The sequence below is a fragment of the Camelus bactrianus genome, chromosome 30 (genome assembly GCF_048773025.1).
Source record: "Camelus bactrianus isolate YW-2024 breed Bactrian camel chromosome 30, ASM4877302v1, whole genome shotgun sequence".
In the NCBI taxonomy this organism is placed as follows: domain Eukaryota; kingdom Metazoa; phylum Chordata; class Mammalia; order Artiodactyla; family Camelidae; genus Camelus; species Camelus bactrianus.
In genome coordinates this window covers 28,451,707-28,464,858 of record NC_133568.1, presented here as the reverse complement: position 1 = coordinate 28,464,858, position 13,152 = coordinate 28,451,707, and the positions used below count along the sequence as shown (strand labels likewise).

Here is a 13,152-nt window from a genome sequence, read left to right as displayed (position 1 = left end):
AACATCTATTAGCTAAAAATTAAGAACTCATCCTCTCAAATGAGATTTTTTTCCAAGCAAAAACGAAAATACATCTTTAATTATGTAAGATGACATAAAACTGTCACGAGGTTCTAATTATTTCTGGGAATAGACTGGAACACAGATGCAAACTAGCAGCCCTGACTGTCTCCAAACCTGGCCTGCATATATTTTGCTTGGCCCAGGCTGTGTCAGAAAAAGCAAATTGAACCCAGATTTCTGACCCTTTGACAGACTAAAAGATCTGGAAAACCAGTTCTGTACTCCCACATGGCAATCCTTCCTAGCGCTGGGCAACCCGCTTTTATCTTCAAACACATTAATAAAATTAAAAAGAAAAAAATACATGTTATAATTATCTTCAAGATGAAAAGGCATTTACTGAAATAGAACATCTGGCATTAATTTTTTAAAAAACTGCCTAAAAACAGGAGGTGAATAAAACATATCAATACAACAAACAATCAATACAACAATAATGCTCTGCTTGACCTAACAGAAAAACACTAAAAGCAATCCTTCACAGTCAGGAAAGTCCACTACCACACTGCTATTATTTCATCATGTTCGAGAGATACCAGGCGATGAAATCAGATAAGATAAAGAAATTCACAGTATCACCTATAAAGGAAAAGGCAGAACCATTGTTTACATGTGATACGAATATAACCCTAAAAAACTAAAACTTAGAAAGAGGTCCATGTTTTAATACATGAAAATCAACATCCTTCGTATCTACAGATAAAACCAGAAAGCAAGGAGCACAGAGGGCATGCCCAGCGTCCTCTCAAAGCCCGAGGAAGAGATGGACCACTGCGATGGGCTGACTTTGCTGGAGGCACGCAGCCTCCGTACGTTTCCCAGGGACTGCAGAGCAAGCCTCCGATCTGGCAGACACATAAGGCTCAGACTTGCCCTCACGTGCAGGGACGCTGGAAACAGTCCTCCCTGAAAGGCGCCCAAATGTGCTCAGTGTCTTCAACAGCACCTGCCTCCTTGCAAGCAGATCCGGAAATAACTCAGGAGTTCTGGCAAGCGCACCAGCAGCCTGTGCTGAAGTCTTAAAAATGACTGGAAGGTGCTCCTCAGAGAGCAGAGCCATCAGGACTGGTGCCCACCCCCACCATCAGTGACTCCAGTTAGTAACCCACAGAGAAGCAATCTTCCTGTGCCGTTCACACTGGTCTTTACAAAGACTGCTTTGAGCTGACTGCAGTATATGTGTTGGAATTTTTCTGTAAAATGGGTGTAATTTTCCCTAAATACAGATAAGTGACAGTAAGAGGCAAATGACGCTGGTCTGTGTAAAACTGCTGTTGGAACACAGAGTAGTTATCCTAGAATCTTAAATTTTTTTTTTAACTTGAAACTTAAATCAAGTCCTTTACAAAGACCACAGCTGTGGAGAATCACTTTTTTTTAAATTGCTGAATATAAGATGTTTGAAAAATTTTATTTTATTTTATGTGTACAGACACAAAGTATGGAGAAAATATAATAATCAAAACTAATTTTCTGTAGATAGCAATTGCATTTCTTTAAGCTGCTTCAACAACGTGTAGTCTACGGAAGAGAATGGTTTCATAAATCACAAAAGACCCCAACAGAAGAGAAACGTGCGCGCAAACAGAAGACATCGTATTTTTTGAAGATACTAATTTTCTTAAAACTAAAAACGAAGATAATCCTGAAGAGGATAAAAGATGAGAGCCATCTTCCGGGCTTCAAGAGTTATTATGAAGCCATGGAGACAGCGTGGTACTGATGCTGACGGAGACAGAGGGCAGAGGAGGACTGGATGCACACGGAAGTGTCAGGAGATCTGGAACGAGACCTGCACTACGTATCAGAAGGGAGACCTCCCGGTACACGGTGCAGGCCAGTCATCACACAGGGGTGAATGACACTTCAGTCCTGCATCTCTTCATTAAAGTGCAGGTCAAGTTAATGAATTAAATGCAAACGGCAAAACGTTAGTACTTTTGTTAGAACACATGGGAAAACTCAACACAGGTAAGTGAGAGGTTTCTTAAGTGAAACACAGAATGCACAAACTGTAAATAAAAAGATTGATCAACATAACTGCACTAGAGGTAAGAATTCTATCCCTCTTCATCAAGATCAAAATACATCTTATAGAGAGTGGAAAGAAAAGATATTTCTAATGTATTTGAAACACATATGAACAACAAAGGAATAAAATCCAGATCATCTAAAGAACACCAACAAATCAATACAAAACAGTCCAACAGAAAAAGGTAGGATCTGTGTGGAGAGATGTAAGTGACTTTTCCAGTCCTTTCTAAGCTTTAAAACTGGGTAACAGACTATAGTTGTAATTTTACTCTCATGACCTGTGCAGCAATTTTTTCTATATGTATGACTACAACCAAACACACTCCTATCTAAATGCTTGATTTGCATAAAATGTTAGTTAAATATCAACAGGTTTTAATGCTACAAAACTTTTGGATAATTTTTAATATGGAAAAATATCTCAAATGAAATTGTTAAAATGAACCTCAGAGCAGAGTGTTCCCCTGCCTCACCTGAATCTGACTTAAATTGCTTCACCCATTTCCATTCATTGGTTCTCTTCCTTCCAACTCAGTAAAGCTTTTCCCTTCTCACCGTGGCCCCCTGATTTCTCTTGTCTCCCAACTCAGGGCACTTCCATAACTGACCATCGCTGGACAACAAGACTCGGTAACCTACAAACCGTTTTCTGTTGCTCTGTGTCAACTCTGCAATGATAGACTGCACTGCGAATGCCAGCAGGTGGCTGGCTCGTGAATGCTGGTCCCAACACAGCCTGCTGTGTTGTCAGGAAAGACTGTGTGCGCAGTTCAAACCAGAGCACCATCACCAAAAGTTAAACGTCTCACGTAAATACAATACTCACACTGAATTGTAAATGACAAATAATTCCAAGAAGAACCTAAAGAAAATCTCGTAAATTCTGAATGTCTTAGTTTCAAAGAATTCTACACAAATCAGATAAATCATGGAATTTTCAAACTAAATTCAAGTATAACCAAAATGAGTAAGAATTTTTTAGTTTTTCTAAACTGCAATATAAAAAATGTATAAAATAACACAGAATAACAAGTAATTTATCTGAACCATGAATAGGGAGAAATCATCTTCACTTACAACACAGACCTCCCTAAAAAAAAGAAAAGCAGGAGTACAAAATAGGTTGGCATCTTGAATTATCTGAAGTAGATATAAATAAAAATCCAAGATGTTCATGCATGTTATTTTAAGAAAAATCACAAAGGTTGCAAAGGTTCTCACCAAGAATCAATTTATACTTAGTTTTTATGTAAATTATATAAGTCATAGTTTATCAGATCTCCAAGCACTTAGCAGATTACAAGCAGCAAAATAAGAAAGCAGAGGAAAGGCTGTTACCAGGAATTGAAAACAGCATGCAGGGGATAAAAATGTATTTTTAAACAGCAGATGAAGCTAAAGCCCATGGCATCCTGGAGCCGTGCACCCCTACCGGCCACGGGTGTCGCCCCTCGGAGCTCACAGAGTAAGCCCAAGCCCATGAGGAGCCACGCCACCGAGGGCGTGCTCTGGCCTAAGAGGTGACATCCCTCTGGTCTTCACAAAGGTTTCCTCACAAAACAGTCACACCGCCACTGCGCTAAGGGAGTAAGTCGCTGGCTTTCCAAAACACCTCTCACTGTGATTTCTACACAGCCAGTATTTTACTACAATGATAAATTTCAAACTTTATTAAAACGTCACAATAATTTATATGTCACAAGTTTCACGATAAATATAAAAGCGTTTGTTAAATGTTTTATTCGTACACAAAACACCTCTTATAATAACAAAGCAAATTCTACTAAAAACATTCACTCTCACAAAACTGAATAAATCAAATAGCGATAGCTTTAGATGGCAGAGTATGTTCAATTTGGAAATATATTTAAGGTTAATTGTAAACTGTTAAGAAAATGTTATGACTTATGGACGGAATAATTTGCTCATGGCCTTGTTAGTGTATCAAATGGTATTCAACTATCCTCGCAGGGGTATTTTCAGAAATAATCATTACATTAAAAGTATGCTGGTCCCTAAAAAGTTTTAATCGAAAGGAGTATCTCTATATAGAAACATGTCCCCAATAATTTTCTCATTACAATATGAGAGAGATGATTAAAACAAAACAAAAAGCTGGGGCTGGAGGTACAGCTCAGTGGTTAGAGCACGTGCTTGGCACGAGGTCCTGAGTTCAACCCTCAGGACTTCCAATAAGGGGAAAAAGAAGAGCTGGCTCCAATTTGTATAAAGGATCACGTTTAATCTAAAATTTACTAGAACTACATAAACTTGTTCAGTACTCTAAGTATCTAACTCATTCAAATATTTCAAAAATTAATGTACGTAATCTTTACAAGCACAACACTCCACATTAAAATAATGCATAATAAGGTTAACTGCAATTCCATTCTGAAATCTCCATCTAATGCTTAGTCAGTACAAAAAAGAAAGCTGTTTCTAACACCTAAAGATATGCAATGACCAGGAACGAAGTCCCACTCCCTCAGTTTAGGAAGCCACTGCTGCCCAGCGTTTTCGGGAAGCCAGGTGCAGCCCTTTGCCTGGAGGAGTGTGGCACCACGACAGAGCGTCCTCACAGGCTCAGCGCGGCAGCCGGACGGCAGGCAGCAAAAACTCACGTGAAAGCTTCCACACGGACCGTGGCTTTCCCTCAGTCACCAGGTGCGTGTAAAGGAGACACTCAAGGATGCTCAGCTAACCTGCAACCTACACGCTCCCATTCGGGTACTGGAAGTATGTGGAGTGGCCCTCTTCCTCCTCCTTGCCTCCCTAGCTCCCAGGAAGACCCAGGCGATAAACTGCTGGGATTCCATCATACTATTTTTCACTAGGGGAGGACGGGTCAGATCAAGAGAAAAAGGAAAACAGAACCACAACGTTTTGTGGGCTGAGAAACAAGGAGTTCACAAGCACAAGTTAACAATGAAAAAATGCTTCTCAGAGAGAAGTGTTAACAGAGGTGACAGTGTTTTCCATACTTTGCAGCAAGAAAGCACTTGTTCCCAAGACACTTGGGAGGGGTAGAAAACAAGGTATTTTTATAGAAGCCCTTTTGCCCAGAAGGGAGGAATCTATTTTAGCCAAGTCAGACTCAGCAGCACTTGCCCCATGCACCTGCCGCACCGAGCACTACGGGGTGTGGGGGCTGCGGGCTGTGTTCCGGGAGCCCACAGGCAGGAGCCAGGACAATTCTGCTGCTGGCCGAGAGGAGCAGAGTGTGCCCCGGGTGTTCCCACCAGAGGCTGCAGGGCTGAACTCGGATGACTGCCCGCATTTTGACAGAGAACAGGAGGGGCGGGAAGAAGACATCTGTGCTGCAGAAAAGCCTGTGGAAATATGTGGCATTCAGAACACGTGACAATGTTCAGAAGATGTCAGGAATCCATCGTCACCGTAACAGAAGCCAGCAACAGGGGAGGGGAGAGACTGGACGCAGGCTGGGGTAGGACGCGGGGCTCTAAGGCAGACGGGGAGCCGGGGGTGACGGGAGCCGCAGGGCTTCAGCAGAGAAGCTGCACCTTAGAGGCCACACGTGGCAGCACTGGGTACAAAGGAGGCAGCTCAGCCATGAGAAGAAGGCCTGGCAGGAAGGCAGGGCCTGACAGCAGGGGAGAGGAGTCAGACCTCGCCAGGACAGGGACAGGTCCAGAGGGGCCCTAGTGGGGGACAAAGGCAGCCCATGGGAAAGAGAGAAGCTAAACAAACTTTATGACAAATAAATGCTATTAGGGAGATATCATCAGAAGCTTCAACAAACGTATTACTTTCAGAAGAAAAAGGAGGGCACGTTTCACGTGTATGACTGAACTGTCTGCTGTGCACCAGAAACTGACACAACATTGTAAACTGACTCGACTTCCATTAAAAAAAAAGACTCAGTAAGATTTTATACTCAAAAAAAAAACCTAACTTAAATATAAACCACCCAAAATGTCTATACCTTAAAGTACGTTAAAATTACCAGGTAGAAATGGTGATTTCTTCTTCAGAATCTTTTTTTCCTTCTTTTCCAACTTCTCTGTGCTTTCCTGCTCTTTTCCTTGCTCTGTGTCCACAGGGTCCGTCGGCTCACATGAAACGTCGGGGGCGGCAGGATTCTGCCCCTGTGCCGCCGAGGTCTTGGCGTGGCTGGGCTCGCTAGGAGGCGCTGCAACTGGAATTGAAGACAGCCCACTGTTTTCTAAGGCTTGCTGAGACAGAACAAAACTAGGAGGTTAGGAGACATGACGGCCCAGACCTACCTGTCAAAATCAACCACCAAGACGCCAGAAAGCTCGGCCTGTGGAATCCTAACCCTGCCCCGCTGCAGGGATAGCCTCCACTCCCACAGGTGAAGCTCCAAACCCCAGGGCTGAAGTGTCCCTTTTCATATCTGACATCTCACCTCCACCCAAAATTCAGCATGCCAAGCATTTACATTTCTAAATTAAAGGGAATTAAAATGAATTAATTCAACTGTTAGAAATTTTACCTCAGACAACTTCGGTTGTCTGTAGCCGATTTGGGGATCACTGTTTTAAATTATACTGGGCTCGCCCTCATGACCTTCAGGACATCCTGAGAGCTTTCACAACCGGGCCTCTATGTTTGGAAATGAAGACTGTGACTAACAGCGAGATTCAGAAGAGCACTCTGCTCCCTCCCCCTCCCCCCACCCTCTTCCTGGGTCCCCTGGTGCGGGGGAGGAGGGACTGTCTGGAAGGAGTTACAGGGGAGCCACAGCCGGAAGAACGACACATCTCGTACCCGTCTGTCAACAGGGACAGATACAAGAAAGTTCTGAGAAGCCTACTCTTTTCAAGTAAAATTCACTTACAGAGAAAAAATTAGGGTTTTATACTTTTTGTAACTTAGGGATTAATAAATCATTTCAAATCCTGCACTGTCCGTAAGTAATTAAATAGGTATATTTTGTTTCAATGTAATTTTTCAATTAGGACACATTTTTAATGAAGATCCCTTTACTCCGACAAGCCCTGACCATCTGTCAGCACTGAAACCCGGACGAGAGCAGGCAGGTGCGTCTCACCTGTAAGATGTCCTGGCTGATCCCCACGGTGATGCTGAGCTGCTGGCCAGCCTGAGGGGGCTGGCTGGCCTCCCCCGGCCCCGGCTCTGACAGCTCCAGCAGCTGCTGGATGACGTCCGTCACTGCCTGCGAGCCCTGCTGGCTCGACGCGGACGTGACTTGGACGTCCGTCTGCTGAAGAGGTAAAGCCTGAAACAGCGTGGCCTGAAACACAGCAACAGTTTCATTAAGGTAAACAATTACAGTAATTTGTATATCCACTTAAAGAAAACAAGGAAAGAAACTAGCATATCTTCCTTGTGAGCATTAAAATATCACAATATTCCAAACATAAATTTTAAATAAAATGTCTCACGGATTTTCAAGTTAAGACACAGAACTGGCTCTTAGAGGAACATATTCAATGAATTCTTCTACTACAGTTTCCTAAAGTCTTAAGTGGCAACAGAAACTATGACTACCAGGTGAGGGACTGAGCACACAAACCTCACCTCCCTTTAGCCCATCAAAATGAAGGAATAAAACAGTCACAAACTGCAGAAAATAAAAAAGGAATCACTTTGGTCTAAAATACTCCAAAAATTCCTGAAAAACAGTGGCACTGGAGGAATAAATGTCCTGAAAAGCTATAGCCAGGATATCTGAGGAGAGAGCCAATCCGATTCCTCAGAGACCCAGGAATCTGAACGGCTGCACCCAGAGACGGCAGGCAGAGCCCACCCCGCGTGGCGCTGGGCTGGGGGACAGCCGACGTCACACCAGCCAAGCCTGCCCAGCCCCTCTATCACGACACACCAGTGTTCGCCCATCGGTGGTGACCACTGCGCCGTCCCCTGCCTGCAGTCAGGACGAGGGTAACCACGGGTGTCGGTGCAGGGGAGTCTTCGCCAGTTCTCTGTGCTTTCCGCTCAGCTTTACTATATGCCTACAACTGCTCTAAAAAATAAACATCACATTGTAAACTGACTATACTTCAACTAAAATAAAGTAAAAAGAAAGAAAAAAAGAAAGAAAGTCTATTAATTAAAGGAATAAAAGACGGTGGAAAATTACTTTGGCCTGTCTTCCTCCACAGAACAGAAGGCAGTGAGGGACCTACCTTCAGGCAGAGAAATAGGGGATTGCCACCTTCTGTATCCTTAGTCCCCTGATTAAACAAAATAGTCTTCTGCCTTCTGCCACCGGGGACCCCAAGTTTAAGAGCTGGCTCCCTGGCCAATCACATGTAAAGTAACCCTGGTGATCAACCAGCTCTGCTCACGCACAAAAAGCTCAGAGGCGGGTTTATGGCCGCCTCGTCTTTAACACAGGCAACTGATCATCACAAGGTATCTGAAGAGGGAGGGGCGAGGAGATGACCAAGACAGGTACTCAAGGAGAAGAAGAGAACTTTTAAAAGAAATGCTATTTAGATCTCAAAGGAAAGTGCATCAAACCAGAAAAGAGTATCTTGAAAAAGAAACAGTAAGATCACGAAGGACAGATCTCAGAAATTAAAAACCTTACTAGCTTAAAAAAAATTCAATGAAGAGTCATAAGATAAAGTTGAAAAAAACTCTCAAAAGTAAAGCAAAAAGGCCAAGAGTCAAAATGGGAGAGGCAACATAAGAGGCAGTGTTTAGGCGGCTGAATGGATTCCTAGGTAGTCCTGGGGGCAGTCTGTGCATCCTGAGGCAGAACACACACGAACCAGGGGAAAGGCGGGGTAGCTTACTAGTTTCCAAGCCCCTGTACAACATCTGCTGGTTTTACTGAGAACATAAAATTTTTAAATAATCTGAATTATCATGCCAGGTAATTCTCTACAGCTACGTATTTGATTTGCATATTGCCAAAGGAAATGGTGAAAACTCTAGTATCCGCTTGATTTATACACTGAAAATTTTATTTAAAAAATACTCAATCCTAAGTAGAATTTAAGACTCTAAGTAGAATTATCATACTCTAATTATTCCCCAGCATTAGAACTTCTTCACAGAATTCTCCCTGATCGAGAGTAAGCTGAGGAACCATCCCAAGCTACAAGTATTGTGAGAAAAGAAAGGGAAAAACAAACACTAAATGAACCTCATGCCTGGGAACTAAAAGCAAACGAGGCCTATTTTCTATTCTGGTCAGAGGCAGCTGTTGACTTAACACAAACTACCAACCAACTGCACTCCTGAGCTGCACCGACGCTGGGCACGTCCGTCCGGCCGAGGGCTGCCGGGACGCCACACTCAGCGCCCCGGGTGGCAGGTGAGAGCTGCCTTCTCAGCCACGAGGGCAGCGGAGGCAGCAGGGCGAGGCTGAGCCACAGAAAAAGAATAAAGTGCGTGTGTTTCAAGTCACAGTTTTAAATACATGTGCTGGAAAATACAATTTCGTTTCCCAAAAGCCCAAAGTCTCAGTAAAAAATACCACTGTCACATTAGAGACGGAGAACTATTACCTTAAAAAGAGAAGTGACTGTTAAATTAAAACATAAGGAAAAAGGACATTCGATAATAATCATCAACAACACTGTTAAGAATCACAATTTCAAAAAGTAATGATTCTGTCTTATTTTTAACTTGGTTGAGATGACAGTCCAGAAATTTGGAATCATGTACTATTCTTCTAAATTATTTTTAAAAATTGATTTTCTTTCACTAAACAAAGTAGCACCATACGTCCATACGGGAAACTTTATAGCACCTTTATGGTACTAAATCATAACCTATATAACAGTAGTGTTAAAGGTCGGTCACAACTAAGACGGCCGACTTCGGGGAGAGAACACATTCCACTCACCGTCAGCACGTGGGCTGCCTCCGCGGCGCCGGCGGCGCTCTGCGGCCCGCCCATGTGCATCTTGCTGATGTGCGTGTTCAGGCTGCCCAAGCTTTTAAACACACAACTACATTCCGTACAGTTATAAGTAGGGCCATTCTTGACCTTAAAGAATTAAAAAAAAGTGATTTTTTACAATTAATTGTTAGATTAAAATATTTAACTTGTGACAAATCATAATTTATCATTCAATTAAAAATGACAGAAATAATCTAACCCTTTATCACACTTTCTCTCTTAAGTTAAACAGCTCTAGAATCAATGACCCAATCTTTAGTCAACACTGCCAGTATGAGATTAATTGAAGTTTCAGTCTTTTCCAAAAATTTGAACTGGTTCAGGAGTGAAAAAAATCATAGTTTTCAGTTATTGTGACCTGGTTGAAAAAAAAAAGTCTGACGTGTTCTCAATTTCTTAACCGGTTAAAAGTACAATGCTCAATAACCCAGGTGTGACAGTCAGATATAAATACGACTCTGACCAATCCTTAAACACACACGTTAGGAATGATGGTGACACAATACATAAATTTCCCATCACCAGCTCCGACAGTCCACATCACTGACTGCTTTTTAAAACCACGATAGACCTGAAAGTGGACTAGAGGGAGCAGTAGGACGAACGGGACATCCAGACACAGAGAGAGCATCTAGAACATACTCCCTGCCGCTCAAGAGCAGCGTGTGTGCGTCAGTTACGACGGCTGGTTGACAAGTGATCGGCCCTGTGAACCTGGATGAGGCCTCCACTCTGTCCAGCACCTTGTTCAGAACCAAATTTACTGCTTTAGCTTCATCAAGGATTAGGTAAGATACACAAATGAATCTGCATAGGTCGTTTCTGGAACAGTGATCTGTCCCACCACAGGTCCCATGGGGTCTCTAGGCCGGGGGACAGGAGGGTGCCCAGCCCCCCAGAAGAGTTTCCCAAACACGGGCGCACCTGCGGGCACATCCCAGGGCTGTTCTGAGTCCACCTAGATTCCTGGTGCTGCACAGACACACTACCGCTGCTCAGCCGCCGTCTTCATGCAGGGCAGCTCCTCAAGGGTAAGCCACGCGGCCAAATTTACTCCCCTGAGAGCCAGCGGCAACCTGACGTTTACAGCTCGTCCCCGTGTCTCTGGTCTTGGATGATAAAACTTAGTTTTCAAAAGTAACTCACTGCATTTGAAATTCTGAATCTGCTTACAAACTCTATGACGTATGCAGGGATTTCTTCATCTTAGTGTTACTGAAGGATTCACTCCCAGGAGAAAATAAAACGATACACATTTGCTTTTAGGAACGTACTTTTCATTCTCCAAGACAGCTATATAAAATGAATAATCCATGATAAAATATTTGTCTTGCTTAAAGATTTCTTCATAATCTACAGTTAGACTAAGTAGGACCAAATCATGACAATTAATAAGAGCAAAGGTTAACCGGCTCAAGAGAAGTATTTCCAGAGGTTTACAAATCAGTATTATCTGGAGACAAGAAAGTGGGAACATCAGTTTCACTGAAACAGTTAACACGCAACAGGGAGGGAAATCAGCCGACCAGAACTCTGTTTGATAGACAATGTGAATGGAGCTGTACGTAAGGGTGGCAATACTAGCAATGGGAAAAATACTTTCTTCCCAAATTTTACTTCTTGTCTTTCAAGTCCTTACACTTGACGATGTCTGTGCTTCAGGTTTGCTAACGGGATGAAATACATTAACATTCAGACTGATGGGCTGTGACCGACAAAGGTATTATTCTTGGGTATGTGCCCAGGGCTGGAATTGCTGGGCCATGTGGTGGTTCTGGTTTTGGGTTTTTGAGAAACCTCCATATTTATTCTTTTCCACAGTGGCTGCACCAATCTGCGTTCCCACCAACAGTGTACCAGGGTTCCCTTTTCTCCACATCCTTGCCAAAATTTGTTATTTGTGTTCTTTTTGATGATGGCCATTCCGAACAGGTGTGAGACGGTGTCTCACTGTGACTTTGATTTGCATTCCCCTGGTATTAGTGATGCTGAGCAGCTTTTCCTGCTCCTGTTGGCCATCGCATTTCCTCTTCTCAAAGAATGTTCGGTTCTTTTGCCCGTATCTTAAATGTGTTGTTTGTTTGCTTTTTAATTGAAGTACAGTTGATTTAAAATGTTGTGTTAGCTTCTGGTGCACAGCATGGATGGACCTGGAGGGCATTATGCTGAGTGAAGTAAGTCAGCCAGAGCAAGACAAATACTGTAAGAGATCACTGACATGTGGAATCTAAAAAGTACCACAGACAAGCGAATATAACAGAAAAGAAACAGACGCACAGATGTAGAGAAGGAACTAGTGGTTACCAGCGAGGATGGGGAGAGGGAGGAGCAAAATGGAGGTGGAGGATTAAGAGGTACAAACTATCAGGTGTAAGATAAGCTACAAGGATGTGCAACACGGGGAAGAGAGACAATAGCTTATAGTAACTACAAATGGAGTCTAACCTTTAAAAACTTGTGAATCATTACATCATACAGCTGTAACGTATAATATTGTACACCAACTATACTTCAATTTAAAAACTATGGCATTGTAAAATAAATAAATTTTTTAAAATTATGATTATTTTCAAATAGTTCTTCATCAAAGCTATAATATTATTAGTAAAAAGATGAAAAACAGTATTTTAAATTTCTCCCATGTATAAGCCAAAAAGGTTCACATGTATATAGATATAGGTGCATGTACGTGTGTGTATACATACATACGTACGTATATATATTATTTTTATATTTTTACACAGGGTCTGTTCTGCACAGACACTTCATCTGCATTTTAAAGCAGAACTTCTCTGGCCCGCTCATTAAGGCAGGAGCCAGCGCGTGGCCTGGACGCGCTGTGCACCTCTGAGTGCGCCCCAGGGCGCCGTACCTCTGAGTGAACTCTCTGCACGTGCGACTGGAGGTTCCCCTTCTGAGAAAAGGCAGCGGGGCAGAAGGCGCAGGCGTGGGGCTTCTCACCCGTGTGCTTAATCATGTGGGTCTGCAGCGCCCCCTTCTGGTTAAAAGCTTTACCACACTCACTGCATTTAAACGGCCTTTCACCTAGGGGAAGAAAAACGGTCCAAATGTAACCCCGTGTTGTGTGGGCATCTGATGGATTAAGAGAGAAATACGTATATACGTTACCCAGACTCAAGACCCTCCCCGGCAGCACACCTCCCGGACTGCACCCCGGGGCCAACTCAAAACCT

At 43.0% G+C, this 13,152-nt stretch overlaps 1 protein-coding gene across 6 annotated transcripts in view; it reads right to left on the bottom strand.

Moving 5' to 3' along the window:
- ZNF236 (zinc finger protein 236) overlaps positions 1-13,152 on the bottom strand; it is an 81,712-nt gene that overhangs the window by 51,296 nt on the left and 17,264 nt on the right. For 5 of the 6 annotated variants that reach the window (XM_074355188.1, XM_074355193.1, XM_074355189.1 and 2 more), the window contains 4 exons: positions 12,831-13,003; positions 9,902-10,045; positions 7,130-7,333; positions 6,062-6,290 (listed from right to left, as the gene is read on the bottom strand). In XM_074355188.1, coding sequence (XP_074211289.1) covers positions 6,062-6,290; positions 7,130-7,333; positions 9,902-10,045; positions 12,831-13,003 — 750 coding nt within the window. Of the gene's footprint in view, positions 1-6,061; positions 6,291-7,129; positions 7,334-9,901; positions 10,046-10,882; positions 12,750-12,830; positions 13,004-13,152 lie in introns of those variants that run through there. The other variant, XM_074355192.1, reaches the window with a different exon arrangement.